This window comes from Anguilla anguilla, chromosome 2 (genome assembly GCF_013347855.1).
Source record: "Anguilla anguilla isolate fAngAng1 chromosome 2, fAngAng1.pri, whole genome shotgun sequence".
NCBI classification, from domain to species: domain Eukaryota; kingdom Metazoa; phylum Chordata; class Actinopteri; order Anguilliformes; family Anguillidae; genus Anguilla; species Anguilla anguilla.
Window position 1 is genome coordinate 14,873,324 of NC_049202.1, and position 15,136 is coordinate 14,888,459.

The window sequence follows — 15,136 nt, forward strand, 5'->3', positions numbered from 1 at the left end:
TTTCCAACAGTCAAATTACACACACCAATCAATATGTTGACATAAATAAGTGAGAATGCCCAATTTATTTCCAAGTTAGTATTTTATGTGTATGTAAATTAGGAGTCATCTGATGATGTTGACACGCTTGTGGTGATAAGTGCCACGCGACTGTACCGCTAGTACACCTGCCTAGCCCATTCGCCTACAGCTGAGCAACTAAACATTTCTCACACCTAAGTCATCCCCCTTGCAACGTTCAGAGGTCTCTTGTGAAACGTAAAACAAATAAATGTCCGTTTCCTGACATAAAAAACAACTTGCGTCAACAAATACAACAGGATATTTGTTGTTTGCTTGCCACCATGTTTTGTTGAGGTTTTTAAGAATGCAAAGGAATTTACCTTTTTCAGTCTTAAATATTTTTTGCGTCATTGAATAAATAAACATTGGATATTGAACGCGCATTACACAACGAGAGTGTATTGTTGTACTGTTATACATTGTATGTTTGAATAGATGGAGACTCCAACACATGCCAACATATTGTAATTTTTGCCGTAAAAATACATTTTTCCCTTGTTATATTTAGATACACCCCATTGAGACTAATTTGGGTATTTTGTAATACATTTATATATATATTGTTCAATGCATTTTCCCTTATAATATATTGTACATTTCAAGTAAGTATCTTATTTAAAGAAGTCGGAGTATTTATACCATCGTCAGGTGTAGTTCATTTTACAACTGGCATTCTGAAAGTGTCGAAGTGATGATCACAAATGGAATAATTTACAAAATGGATGAACTCAAACAAACCAGTGCAATTTATTGCATATGACTTACACAGGTTACAAAAATAAATATGGCTTAAAGGCTAAAAGGTATGTCCCTTTCCACAAAAATACAACTGACATATAAATTTGTGTCCATTATACAATGACATGCATTTCAAATAAAATTTGATGAAAGAAAGCAGAAAGATAGTTTTGTTGTATGTCTCATTGTACCATTCATTACATTCAGTGTGTGAAGTATCCATAAATCTAGCATTTGGAATATGTTTCTAGGACAGAGTAATAAAACATTTTTGACACACAAAGGGCAGTATGAAATCAAAACAAAACATAAAAAAATATAAAAATAATCAACAGGATAATCCACTGATAGGCATTTCAAGTAGTAATCAGTTACAAGGAGACACAGATGGAACTTAATTGGATGGCAGCATGACACATGACCCACAGCAGGGATGACAGAGTGGCTTTGGGGTATCAAAGGGGCGGATCCGGGAGACAGGAAGCATGGTCACTGCAGAGCTTGCGCGATCCTGGCAGCCAGGTCCTGGGCCGTGGGCTTCTCTGCTGAGCAGCTGACGCACAGTCCCTCTGCCACCATGGCATCTGCCGTGGTAGGTCCTATGGCTGCAAACTGTAAGACAAAAGGGTCTGGACCAGTCGCATTGATAACAGGCCTACGGCACCACACAAAACAGGCAACCTTTTCATAATGACATGTGTAAGCCAGCTGTGACTTTAGTAATTGCCACGAAATTTAAATATCCTTGTTCTTCTCATCGTTTTTCATTAAAGATTCACAAAAATGATAGCTGGAACATACTGCAGCCAGTCTTAGCCGGGCAGAGGGCTGTAGCAACAGCTGACACTTACTGCTTACGCGAAAAGGCGCAAATTATTATTCCTTTATGTTTCATTCCACTTGTTGGCAAAAATAAAAGCTAAATTTGAATGTACATCACCAGAACAAGGTTGTTTAAACAAAACCTTGCAAGTACACTGGATGTAATTTAGCGGGCTATTCGGAAATGCAAACTGACTTTAAAATGGGCATTCAATCTTTAAAGGCTTTTGCGGGGCACACTAGAGAAATTCATGATTGTGGACAGGGTCAAAGCATTATTTCTGTTGTCATGGAAACAGTGTGAGTTGATGATGCATTTTTTGAGCATCACTACAATGAAACAAACACAGTCTTTCAGAATTGGTAATACTTCAAAGGCCATTACGATTTGAAAGGTTCGTACTTTCTGTGTCGTGCGCAAACCTTGTACCACCCAAAAATAGAATTCTCAGCAACAGCAAAAATAAATCAATAAATAAATAAATTCCCATTTACCACTGGCAGTTCTTTTGGTTATGCAACAATGACAGTAGATAAGGCTGAATGAGAACTTTCAGTACATCCTAGTATGCCAAAATGACAAAAGGAGACAAAAGAGACGCACATAATTCAGACCTTTCAATCTCTCACATTTGTAGTGACAAATATCCTGTGGTGTTAATGTTTCTCAACAATAGTGAAAAAAATTAGTTTCTGTAATTGCCCTTGACTTAGCTGTAGACATATCTCAGAAGACTGATGAACCATCCCACTTCAATATACCACAGAATGTTCTGCCAAATAATTTTTGTTGCAACTCATACTCATTTTTATTTAATTTTAGCATTTGCTTTTGTTTCATTTTTCAACGCTGACAAGAACATATTGTTCAATTTTAGACATTGCTCTGGTAAGACACTTCACAGATCTCACCCTTAAACATGACAACAAGCCCTCAAACCTTAGTATAATGTAGCAAATCCAATGTTAAGGTATTTAGGAGCTCGTGCAAAGTGGAACCAGTAAATCACATTGGCATAATATTCCAGAGTGACAAGCCTAAATCTACTTATGTGTGTATTTTTGACTTAATGTGTAAATGAATTATACAGAGTTGCACTGCATGTGACACACCTGCAACAAATAAAGATAGTGCCCTTCTCCCAAGAGAAGCCAGCAAACCCCTAAGACAGCACAATACTGAACAGCACAAAGCCATAAACAAAGTCATGCTTTATTCATAAAATAACTGGGCTTTCCTTCATACAACTAACAGCAAATCCCGGACAGGAGAAAACTATCTCTGGATGAAAATCGGCAATAAAACTGCACGTTGTCGTGTCACATTGTCACCTTTTACTGAGATGACAGCTGGGGCCACTCTCTTAGATGAGTCCGACACGCTCAAATTATTTGCGAACAAAAAGCGTACAATCGGTGTACGAGCTGGGGGGGTCGGGGGGGGGGGGGATGAAAACGGGTCCTTTACGCTGGTTCTGATCGGCACTGTGACACCTTTTCCAGTGCCAGTTCACGTCTGTTGTACAATTACATCTTCACACCGCAGAGATCTACTGTAGTATTGAATAATATAAATGTATTCTTTCCATGTTTGATTAAGTCACATCCGAATAGTGAACTGTAACAAGGTTTATACCTTCATAACCTAGTAATATTTTACACAATCATTAAAACTCATTCGTCAGTTTGAGCTTAAAATTAGTTCATGAGCCCTTGCAGAAGCAAATATGTACTTTAAAATACATTAAAGAAATTTACAGTATTTTTCTCTGGGAATATCCCTCAGTTCCCTTTAAGATCTCCATCCTGTCTCATCCTGCTTATGCCAAACATTGTTCTCCATGTTTATTAGTGTCATATGTTACATGAAGTAATACGCTGAATTGATACTTAACTCAAAATCTCACCACCTCTCTGACAGGTGGCTTGCCCTGCGTGCAGTTCTCACAAGACTAGCGAACGGTCATTGATCTGGTTCAGGATTCTCATGCACTAATGAGTGTACTGTGACAAAAGCCAGAGAAAAGAACACGACACATTTCTAAGGTTCTTGACACTCTTAAAGGCAAATTAAGTGTCCCCATAGCACAGTGACAATCCTGCTATGGGTCTATATGGACCCGCTGGTGATTCCACACAGTATCACCAGATGAGAATGGTGGAGGAAGAGCTAATATCTGTCAGTATAGCACCCATTCTGAGTAGATTTAGGGCAAGGGAGCATAATAGTGTGCACACATACAACACTGATTGAGAACTCATGGATATATCTTCTGAACCAGCACAATGATCCTGCATGAATCTCTGTTCTGTCAACTTTGGTTCTGACAGAACATGTATTTCGTCTTTAGACCAAAAAGCCCTGTCAATGAACAGTGTCAGATATATGTGTTGTATATAACACAAGTGCACTGTCCTCTGAACTAAATGAGACAGCACGGGGTTAAACATGGTTATGTTTCATACAAAATGTCTTCACAGTAGCGCACCGGTATTCGTCAAACATGTGTAAGCAGTCCATGTTGACCTTGAAAAAGGCAACGTGCTGCTGAAGGGCGAAAGCAGACTGTACCTTTATCTCATTCAGCTTCTCCCCTGCCAGTCTCCGCACAACCTCCAAGCAAAATTTTACTCCAGAAGGACTGAAGAAGGCAATGCTGGCTGGAACGCCCTGCATATATATGAAAAACCAAAATCTTGCTTTTATATCAAAATAAATTAACACCAGACAGAAAACTACAGACACACTATAGAAACTAATATTGTGTTATACGTGACTTCCTCACATAGTTACATACAGCTATTAGTAATAGAATTAATTAGAGAATATACTGCCACTCAAAATGAATTATGTGGCGTTTAATGTAAAAAAAAAAAAAAAAAAATCTGAAATTTGTTAAAGTGTTACAGAGCCTTGTCTCTTTTAGCGTGACACATATTTTGTGTAGAGACGCGATGCAGGGCAGAGTGTTTTCTCTTTGGGGAGATGTGTGAAAGATATTTGACATCTGGAGCGTTTGTGAGACACGTGTGAATGGCTTTGACAGTGAGGACAGAAACACGATACGTACTGTCAGCTCCGCTAACACACCTGTCTGTCTCCCGCAACCCTTGATAATCCTGATTAGGACAGTCTACCTGCTCGGAGAAATAGTCCGTCAGGTTCTTCTCCAGGTCTGGATGCTCAGCTGTTTGATAGACTGTCAAAGTTTCCAGCGGCACTCCTAGAAAAACAAAACAAAACAAAAAAAAAACTGTTTCACTGAATTCAAAATTAGTTCTGCACGCTGAAGGGCCACTGTTTCCACTGGCTTTTAGAATGTGTTAACAACATTGTCAGTGTCGTTTATATATTGTGAAGTAGAGAGAAAACTTCCAAAACAAAAAGAGCACTAATATTTACAGTAAGATAGTAATATTACCGTAAATCATTACCATTTTCTCTCAGGGCTGTGGGCAGGACTTCCCTTTTAATCGATCCGCAAGGAAAGAACAGCGGCAAAATACTGGTGTCTTCCCCTGCATTAGGAGTGTTATTAGTTTTACGAAAGTATAAAGTAAGTTCACTGGTACCAAATAAAGAAAGCTTGTTTAAAGTCTGAAGGAATGTCCGTTATTCTCATGATTTGTACATAAGCGGCCGTTCTCAAATAACGACCACGTTTACTTACTTTCGAGGATAAAGCGTGAAAGTACATCTGCATTTCCAGTTTCCTCACCCCGTGGAATCAGGCCCAGCTCTTGCACTAAACAAAAAATATATATAAATGTGAACAATACAACACATCAAACATCGCCTGCATGTCTACAAGTGCCCCTCCACATGTAATGCGAACAAAACAAACACAACTGCTTTGATTGTTTGACTCGATGGAGTTTGAAAGGGAGCGTGATTTATTGACAGGTAAACAAAACCAGCCTCTGTTTACAAGAGACCTTACTGTACTCCAACATTACAGCCACCAACAAACAAAAATAAATCCTTTTTCTATGCGAGGCTTTTTCTGAGTGAGATGAACAATAGTAAAATAAAAAAGTCATATCAGTTCGCGCAAATTGAGATTAAGTTTCTATCTAATTTGTGCGTCCCATGTGTGAAATTACTCTAATTAACAACCCCTGTTAGCGTACAATGTGGAGGCTTCACATTAAAATATCTCAACCAGCAGGACTTCATATTAAGGCCTCGATTCCATATAACTTCACGGCCTCATTTTTTTGTTGTTAATTTCACAGAATTTGTAAGTGTGGAAATTGATGAAACTCAGGCAGCATTAACCATGAAGTAGACTACATCGGGGTAGTTTTTTAGCCGCACTTGTGCAGTCAGGTACCGTAAGCACAGTGACAGAAGCACCACTGCTAGGCTCAAACGCGGAGATAAGCAGAGGGATTAACCTGCGATTAGCGCAAACCTGTGGGGATGATTCATTACCCCTTTATGCGTCACACTTGCATTTATTTACCAGGCGTTCGACACAGCGCTAACAGGCTACCGCCTCACATTTGAAATTATGGAGCATTTGAGGAGTTTGGAAAAGGGTTTTTTTGGCACTGTGAAACCAGCAGCAGGAGGATTAGACAGGCACAAAGGGGGCTGGGAACGAGAGGCCCCCGCCTGCCGCCCCTGGCACGACAAGCGACAAGTTTCTGGTGCTCTTTTTTTTTTTTTTGACAGTAAACTGTCACTTGTGGAAAACCAATTTCCAGCTGAACCGTGGCAAGTGATAATCACATTGACACATTTATGCAGGATGCAGGTGCCTGTCACAGAAAGGGCTTCTTCAATTAGCAGCTCATCAGCTAATGTGTTAAAGAGACAGGCACCAGGGACCTACACTGCCACTGCCAGGCCTAGCAAGAGAACTGGAGCGGAACACTGATAGCCCCAGTGATACACGCAACTTGACGATTCCCTCTGTGGTAATCCGTGTACCAGACTCTTATCATAAACAGTGAATGTACACAGGGCCCTGACATCTGACTGAACACATGTCCGTGTTTAATAACTAGTGAATTACGTTTGGCAAATTACAAAAGAACATTTATTATATCAGGATGTAATAACATTCATGAGGAACTAATTTACTATATTCACCTGTTCACCACTGTAGAGTGAGGCACTGCAATGCAAGCCCATTTAAACCCATTCATGTCAAGTGTATATTTGTTTACATGTTTTATAGATATTTTTTGCCACAGTATTAGACTTGAAAGGGATTTTAAAGCCCGCAGTGAATAAAGATTTAATTTGCCATTTTAAAACGCCGGTTAAAGAGCGCTTGAGAGGAATGGATGTTTTCAAAATGGAACAAATGAAATAAAGCAAGAACAACCCACCCAAGGCTGCTGTAGCTTTCCCCACAACATAGATGGATTTTTCATTCCATTTGTCCTTTACAGTGTTGATCCACACTGCAAGACACAAAAAGAGCAACAAATATAACAATGCAACACAAAAAAGGGTTCCTCAGAACCAAATATCTCTGTATTACATCGATTTCATTTCGAACTAAACATGTCAGTTTTGTTTATTTTGCTTTCAGTTCCACAACAATAAAACGAGATTGACGGTGAACCTGATAAGAGATATTCGGCAAGGAACTACCGTATGATTAAATGGCTGTCAAGAAATAATTTGCCCGACTGTTTGGATATATTTCCATTATTGTCCTTGTTTTCACAAAGCCTGCAGTGAAATGGAACCACAATTAGCTGACATACATTTACATACATACATATGCATTATTGCAGATTCCCAATGGTAGATTAGAGATAACGTGTCAGAGCCTACACAATGTAACACCTGCTTAGATCACCGGAACTGTTGACAGAACATTCTATTTCCATTAAACGGCAAAGTAGAAGGCTGGTGTTTGGTGTAATGAGGCGGTATTAGTAAACCGGCAAAACAAAACATTTCAAAGCCACACAGAAACACGGCACAATTACCTCTTAATGTCTTTAAAAAACTGTTCTGCTTCCCCCCCCCCATTTAGTTTGCCTTTATTTAGTCAGGTGGCGGTCAGAATACAATGCCGTGAATATCCCAGGTGTTCGTTTGTAAAAAGAAGATGCCATTATAAAAACCTTTGCGGGCGTTAGATGTCATTATCGTGCGAGGTATACAGCTCTACTGGGCATACTTTGAGAGGAATTCAATGGCAGTGACAGCACTAATGGGTAAAGTGAAATTTTACATCAACACAAATGACAGTGTTGAGAAAGCAGAAACAAATGCCATCATAAAATCCATAAACACAGAAGGCATACAAATATGAAGAGGACAGTGATTAAAACTGAAGCTAATTTATATCATCTGTAAATGGTGAGGATCACTAAAATCACCATAAGCATGACAAAATGTTGAATGGACAAAGAAAACCTCTCTCGAAATGCACTGTAAATGACTTTATTTCTGAAGCCCATCCTCACTAATTCAAAACTGGTTATATTTGAAAAAATGACAAAAATGTTTAATGAAAACCATACTGCAGCACAGAACTGATGCCACTGATAAGCCTCCCAGTTAACCCGCTTTTATGAAAGATTTTAGGAAAGTAAAATCTGCTAGCTGTGGTTAATGCTGACATCTATAGGATGTTCACAGCCAATGCAATGTTACACTATCTAACCTTCTGGGAAGCTTGCAGATCTGCAAGAAAGATGGTCATGTGTCATATTAGATGCCATGTGAACAGTGAACATGTCTTGTGTGCTCTTTCACAAATTCAGGCAGACTACCAAAACATCTGAACCACCATTGGAGACAGCTAATCACCCAAGGGACTTCTTACCCTCCGGTTCATTGAGTTCCATTTGCTAGCATTTATGATGTTGATGAGTTATGGAGTTCCTGTGTATTCTCTTGGCACTTTGAGCATAGAAATGGCAGGAAGAGATTCAGTGTAGGGTCCAGCATCTTGAGACTAGAATCCTTGGCTACCTGCTGACTTCCATTTATTCACTGAACACTAATCCTATCATGAGACAGCTGCTCACCTTCCCTTCTGTTATTCCCTTCCAGACACATTCTGACGGCCTCCACTGCTCTCGGACTGGTAAAGATAAGCCCTCCATGTTTTTCTGGCTGAAAAAGCTGAGAGAAAACAATAGTCTATATTACAACAACAAAAATAAAGAAAAAACTACTACTACTACTACTACTAATAATAATAATAATAATAATGATAATAACGAAAAGAAGAAAAAGAAGAAGCCTCATCATCATCATATTTTCAGTAATAGTCATTATTAATAACAGTAATAGACTAACATTGAGTGTCATTATTCACAATTATACAATTATACATGGGGAAAGGTATATTTACCCTGTCTGACAGTGCATTTAAGGACACAAATTTAAAAGACAAAACCGGAATCAACGTAGGTTTGTGTCCATATGATGTCAGCTCCTAAAATGCAAAAAAAAAAAAAAAAAAAAACAGGAATTCAGTAAATACTAAAATAATAACATTACAACCATTTGGAAAATAAATAAATGTACGTAGTGCATTTCTCAGTCTGACTTTAAACGTTTTCATTCAGAAATATGTGTTTTTAAAGGAAGGGGGAAATTAAGTTTAAATGTGACTGGAATCTTATTAAATACAGTATATATCGTATATAGTTGACATAGGGACATACATGGTGAGCACAGCAGAAGATATACAACCGATATCGATATAGATTTGTTTTAAACACAGTAAAACAATGTAGGCCTACATACGCTGTGTTATTTGAATCTACCTTCATATAAGGATCAGGACCAGAATCTCCGTCTCGCGGCTCTTTAAGCAACAGCACGTTCATCTTGCCAGCAGATTCAATGCCCTACGTTGAAGGGAGTATTATTAGGAATTAGTTTAAGTGTATAGAAAAATAAAATATAAACCCAAATGCACGCAAGAGGTATTGGGGTAAAACTGAGGAGAATAATCGTTTGAAAGCACGAGACACGCCCAATGACAGTGTAATCTTCTGACAGCAGAACGGATGGTTATGTTTGACTTCAACTCAAGCCAAGCTACAGTATTATTTGACGCCTGTGTTATCACTAATGCATGCGAGTCGACTTCTCCTCGGATCTGGATATAAGAAATGTACCTTGCTAGTCTGCAGCACACGTGGAGCTATTAAGCAAGATTAACTAGCTAGTCTGTAACAGCAGCTAGACATAAGGAGTTTTATTTGCTGGCTAGCTGCATAACAGCAAATAGCTATTCAGCGAACAGTCAAGCTAGCTACAATACCAACAGCAGCAAGCTAGGCTAACTAACGACTACGCTCGACAACGTGGTAGTTTTGTTCTCTGCATTTAAACGAGTGTTTTCTTTTATGTACCACAATGAAATTGTAATCTGAATTGGGAGAGGGCTAACATACTTGTTCGAATTGTTCTTGCCATTCTTTCAAAACAGGACAGCTGTTTCAACAGTAACATTTTGCCATCCTGCTACTAAACTCGGAAGTAAATAAAGGGGAGTGTTGTCTTAAAACGGACACCAACATGAAAAAAAGCATATCTTATACACACCATATGAATTACACACATTTATTATTAATTAAAGTTTGTATTTTGACCGTAGCATCCATAATTTATTTAGTAATGCGGTGACGTTTATGTGGATAACGACCAAAAATCACACCCACATATCTATAAAATTGGTTTGTTCGATATGAGGATACATTATGGCTCAAAACAGGAGCCATTTGAAATGGGAACCCGCACTATGATTTGAGCCAATATGGCAGATTCAGTGTCACAGTTTCATTGACTTTCCTTTTTAAAGAACACTGCACATGACCCTTGACTTTTTTAGTCGCGTCTCTCTCGTGGTTGGCAGCATGGCATCTTCAGCTAAAAAGCGAGCTGTGGGAGTTGGTGAGAATCCCGATGACAGGGAAGATGAGAGCTCGAGTGAAGGGTCACAGAATGATAGCGATTCTGGAGAAGAGGACAGCAATGACTCTGATGAAGAGATTAATGAGGTCGGTTTAGTGTAGCTGCATGTCGGTTTCCAGGGCCTACCTGGCTATGTTGCTACTTACTTCGCTGACACGATAGCTAGGTAGCAGGTTCTAGCGTTGAAGATAGCTAGAAGATGGCTAGCTAGCACGCTGCACGCTTGAGAGATAGTTCGTTCTTATTGAGCTAGCAAGCTAATACAACTGCTAGCTAGCTAAACGTTTATTTTGGTAGTCTAGCTAATAAGTTACGTGCTAGCTAATTAATTTTGCTTGCTAACTACTAGTTAGCAGTTGCAATACTGGCTCTGCCTCATAAGCTCAAGTTCGATGTATTGGTCAATTGTTAATAAGAAGCTAGCTAGGTTAATTTGGCTAGTTTATGGTTAGCATGTTGGCAAGCTAAGGGCAACAGTTGTCTGAACGTGAATAGTTCAACGGTTAGCGTTTTTCAACTGTTAAGTATCATTAGCCTAGTTGGTTTATTAAAATTTTTAGTAGTCTAAATCACTTGTCACCTAATTTATCTCACTAGCAGTCCACTAACTGTCAATTAAATATCAGGGATTGTCTTGTAGAATTACTTTGGCTGTTACAGTGACTTCATAGGCGCCAGGCGCAAAAAGTGCATAAACGTAGCTAGCTATTGAATGTGACAACTGGTTATTACACATTTTCCCGGACATATGGACCTTAATAACTGGATTTAATGTGAAGTGTTTTGATGTTGGCTAGTTTCACAGCTGCATTTGTGTCATTTCAGGAGGTCACTGTCGATTTCGAGGCGCATACCATCTCCGACAACGATAAGAATGGGATTAAGAAACTGTTGCAACAGGTAAGAGTTATTTTCGGAGTTGTGTGGCAGAGTGCTGTATCTATTAAGCTGTTTGAATTCCAATTCTTGCCGTTAAAATGAGAATATATTTGAAGTTAAGGTTTTTTAATTTTGTTTACTCTTACAGCTGTTCTTGAAAGCCCATGTAAATATGTCAGAATTGACAGACATCATCATTCAGCAGAATCACATTGGAAGTGTGATCAGGGTAAGGAACACACGGAGCCTCCCGTTGCAATAGGAAAGGACTTAAACTGTTCAAGACCAGGCTTAACCTTGTGCGGGATCATGTCAACACTGCAGGCAAAATGATGAACTAAAACCATTGATGTGTCGTTGATTTTGGCACAGATTTTGTAATGAACTGTTACATTTCCCTCTCAAGCAAGCCGAGGTACCAGAGGACAGTGACGAGGAGGATCCGGATGAAGTCTTTGGGTTCATAAGCCTGCTGAACCTAACGGAGAGAAAGGTAGAGTAAACTGAATAAGGAGAATACCTTAAGTACCAGTGAACTTTTTAAATAAGACTTTCATTTAATGCTATAGAACTAAAATTCTCCTCTCAGGAGATGAATCTGAAGAGGGAAGTATATAACTGGTTTTACAGGTGTAACAGTTTTATGGACGAACACCTGTTACAGTATGCCCCCTAGAGTCAGATCAGGAGTACTGCCTGTTTCCTTTTGGGCGTGGATTTTTGGCATCACACTATAATCAAACAGCTTGGTGTGCTATTTGTATACCAGTGGACATAGTTCTAACCTGTACCAACCTGTCCCAGTTAGAACAGATTCATTTTCAAATACATATTGACCAATGTAGGTTACTTGCTTTTTACTGCAAGAATCAATTGGCTGCTCAACCTAAGCAAATATTGTTGTGTAAATCACTACTGGGTTTTGGTGAATAGTCGTGCGGGCTCTTTTAAAGGGAGCTTCCTGTTTGTGTGTGTGCATGCAGGGAGTCCAGTGCGTGGAGCAGGTGAAAGACCTGGTCCTGAGCCAGTGTGCGAAGTGCTGCCCGCACAGCGTGGCAGAGCAACTGGAGAAGACCCTGAACGACACCAGCAAGCCCGTGGGACTGCTCCTGAGTGAGCGCTTCATCAATGTGCCCCCCCAGATCGCTCTGCCCCTGCACAAACAGCTCCTGTGAGTCCCCCCCCCCCCCTCCCCCCTAGTTACACAGTGTCAGCCCTTTGGGGCTGTCTATTCATTTCACTGCGCACTGCATTATAGAGGTTTAGGGCTGTGGAGCCAGGGCATTCTGGGTAAAAGACTGCTTCTGAATCATGGAGCTCAAAGTAGTTTATGAACATTTCCAGGGGGTTTTAGAGATGGGCTAGATTCTGAGGTGACAACTTTACCCAGCAGAATGTTTCGTGTGTCCTCTCACTGTTTTGCAATGTACCCTGAAACCAGTCAAGCCAATGGTGCATAAGTGCCGACTTTTGGAGGTGCATTTATGTCTCTCCTTGTGTGGCTGTGGTTACATTACTGTGGATTTCCTGGACATTGAATTATCTGCTGTAGACTGGAGAATTAAATAATGCTTTTACTTTACGGCGCTGCATTCATAGTTTTGTGTCTAGGCAATGCAATTTGAACAATCCCCAAAAGTCCATTGTAAGGGAAGAATTGAAATGATACAATAAGGCTTTTAACTTTTATTCATGAATACGTGCCAACACTATTTTCTGTGGTGGAATGCAGCGAAGAGTTATATAATTATCTGATTAAACAGTAATTCTTAGCTATTTGTAGGGCAGTAAACAAACAAACAGACGAGAGGGACAGCACAGGCTGCCCCTCTCGGTTCGTTACTCTGTATGTGGTAGTGTTGTGCGCGAGGCGAGTCGCGTCCTTAATGAATTCGTGTCAGCAACGCGGCGCTAATGTGGTCACATGGTCCCGTAATGCCTCCGCGTAATGCTCTGCCACGGAACTGGGGCACCTCGCGCCAGATGGACCGCCTTGCTACAGCGTCCAAAAACTCCTGTCGGTCAAATCCCTTTAATGCAGAGCGAATATGTAGCGCTCATCCCCGGCATTAAGAACCCCCCCCCCATCCCACGCGCTGTGAGTGAGCTTTCAGTGGTGCGTCTGATCCAGGGAGGAGATGGCGGAGGCCCAGAGGACCAACAAGCCCAGCGGGAAATGCCACTACTGCCTCATGATCTGCAAGACCTGCAAGGAGGCCAAGAGGACCGTCCCGGGGAGGGGAGCGCCCCCGAACGAGGAGCTGATGTTCGCCAACGCGGAGGAGGAGTTTTTTTACGAGGTACGCGGACGCTGGGTGCCTGCTACTTCCTGTTTGTCTTTGCGAGTCACATGTTCACGGCATCGCTCCAGAGCTCACATGTGATGCTTTAAGAAGTGCTTTCTGTATTCATTCCCCTCTGTGGTGCAACTAGGAATGGAGTTGTCTAAACTGAATACTGCTATCCCATTTCTGAAAATTAATATGGCAGGCAAATTGTACATTATTCAGTAACTCACAAAACGGGAACTGTTGGAAGAATTGATCATGACATTAGACTTGAGGAACAGTGAAGTAATTGAACAATGCCAGCAGCTGCCAGACTTTATAAAACTAAATTAATTTTTGTTTTGTTCAAAAGCAGATCTAGAGTTCTGTTAATGGGCAATACGTTACTCTGCGTTACTGGTTCTTTATGTCAATCATTTACCTATTGCACTTTACCTTAATGACACATTCCATTTAGACACACCCTTTTCGGTCATTTCTATTTATAAGAATTTGGATTTGTTTCATAATTTCCCTCCAGCAAACACCTTTTTCCATTTTGAGAACCAACAGAAAATTTCCAATATCAGAATCTGAAAGTGACGCCATTTGATTACATTTCCATTGCCATTGTGAGGAACAGCCAGTCACGGTTTCTGTTCCTGCCTCCCTTCGCAGCAAGCCGTGGTAAAATTCAACTACTCCGTTCAAGAGGAAGCAGACTCCTGCCTGAGCGGACGGTGGTCCTTCGACGACGTCCCGATGAAACCGTACCGCACGGTCGTGCTCATCCCTATGGACCGGATGGGTGCGATTATGGACAAACTCAAAGAATACTTGACCGTGTGAATGGGAAGCATTGCTCACCTGTTTAGGGTTTGAGCACTTTTCATGACCACCATTTTGTGGATACCCTCGGGTTACTGTGTAAACCAAGGAGAAGTGTTGGGACATTGTCTTGTAGCTTACAGAGCCTTATCCTTAATGTTGGGTAACACATTTATCCTAGACAGAGGGTGAGGTAATTAAAAGAATTTAAGGTTTTCATTTTAAGCTATAGTTAAGGGAAAAGGCACTATGCAAGTTGGATTGAAGGTCTCCCTTGGGAAAGTATCCTGTAACCGATCTTTTGAGTAAGTCATTCAAAAATATTTGTACTCCGAATCAAGAAATGATATGGCACATGTCAACATATGTAATGTATGGAATGTGTTATTAAAATACATTTGTGGTAATGGAATTTCCACAGTTTGCCCTTTCTTTCATAACGTCTGTCCCAACGTTGGAAAAAGTGTGAAAGCACGACATTTGATGTTCCAATCAAAGATGCACATACACTACATGGACAAAACTATGTGGACATTTGACATCCAACATCTCATCCAAAATTATGGACATTAATTGAGCTGGTCTACCCTTTGCTGCTATAACAACCTCCACTCTTCTGGGAAGGCTTTATACT

The 15,136-nt window shown here is 40.3% G+C and overlaps 2 protein-coding genes across 2 annotated transcripts; one reads left to right on the top strand and one right to left on the bottom strand.

The window, feature by feature from the left end:
• Positions 1 to 786: 786 nt before the first annotated feature.
• uros (uroporphyrinogen III synthase) lies at positions 787 to 10,107 on the bottom strand. Its single transcript, XM_035406360.1, has 10 exons — positions 10,009 to 10,107; positions 9,373 to 9,456; positions 8,955 to 9,038; positions 8,626 to 8,722; positions 6,964 to 7,038; positions 5,295 to 5,369; positions 5,059 to 5,142; positions 4,762 to 4,847; positions 4,196 to 4,294; positions 787 to 1,413 (listed from the first exon to the last, which is right to left on the bottom strand). Exons 2-10 carry the CDS (start codon positions 9,433 to 9,435, stop codon positions 1,291 to 1,293), a joined length of 786 nt encoding a protein of 261 aa, XP_035262251.1. The 5' UTR covers positions 9,436 to 9,456; positions 10,009 to 10,107; the 3' UTR covers positions 787 to 1,290.
• A 272-nt stretch (positions 10,108 to 10,379) lies between these two features.
• Positions 10,380 to 14,922, top strand: bccip (BRCA2 and CDKN1A interacting protein). Its single transcript, XM_035406359.1, has 7 exons — positions 10,380 to 10,614; positions 11,354 to 11,428; positions 11,556 to 11,636; positions 11,814 to 11,900; positions 12,391 to 12,578; positions 13,539 to 13,707; positions 14,353 to 14,922. The coding sequence occupies exons 1-7, from the start codon at positions 10,426 to 10,428 to the stop codon at positions 14,521 to 14,523; spliced, it is 960 nt and encodes a 319-aa protein (XP_035262250.1). The 5' UTR covers positions 10,380 to 10,425; the 3' UTR covers positions 14,524 to 14,922.
• The last annotated feature ends 214 nt before the right edge of the window (positions 14,923 to 15,136 follow it).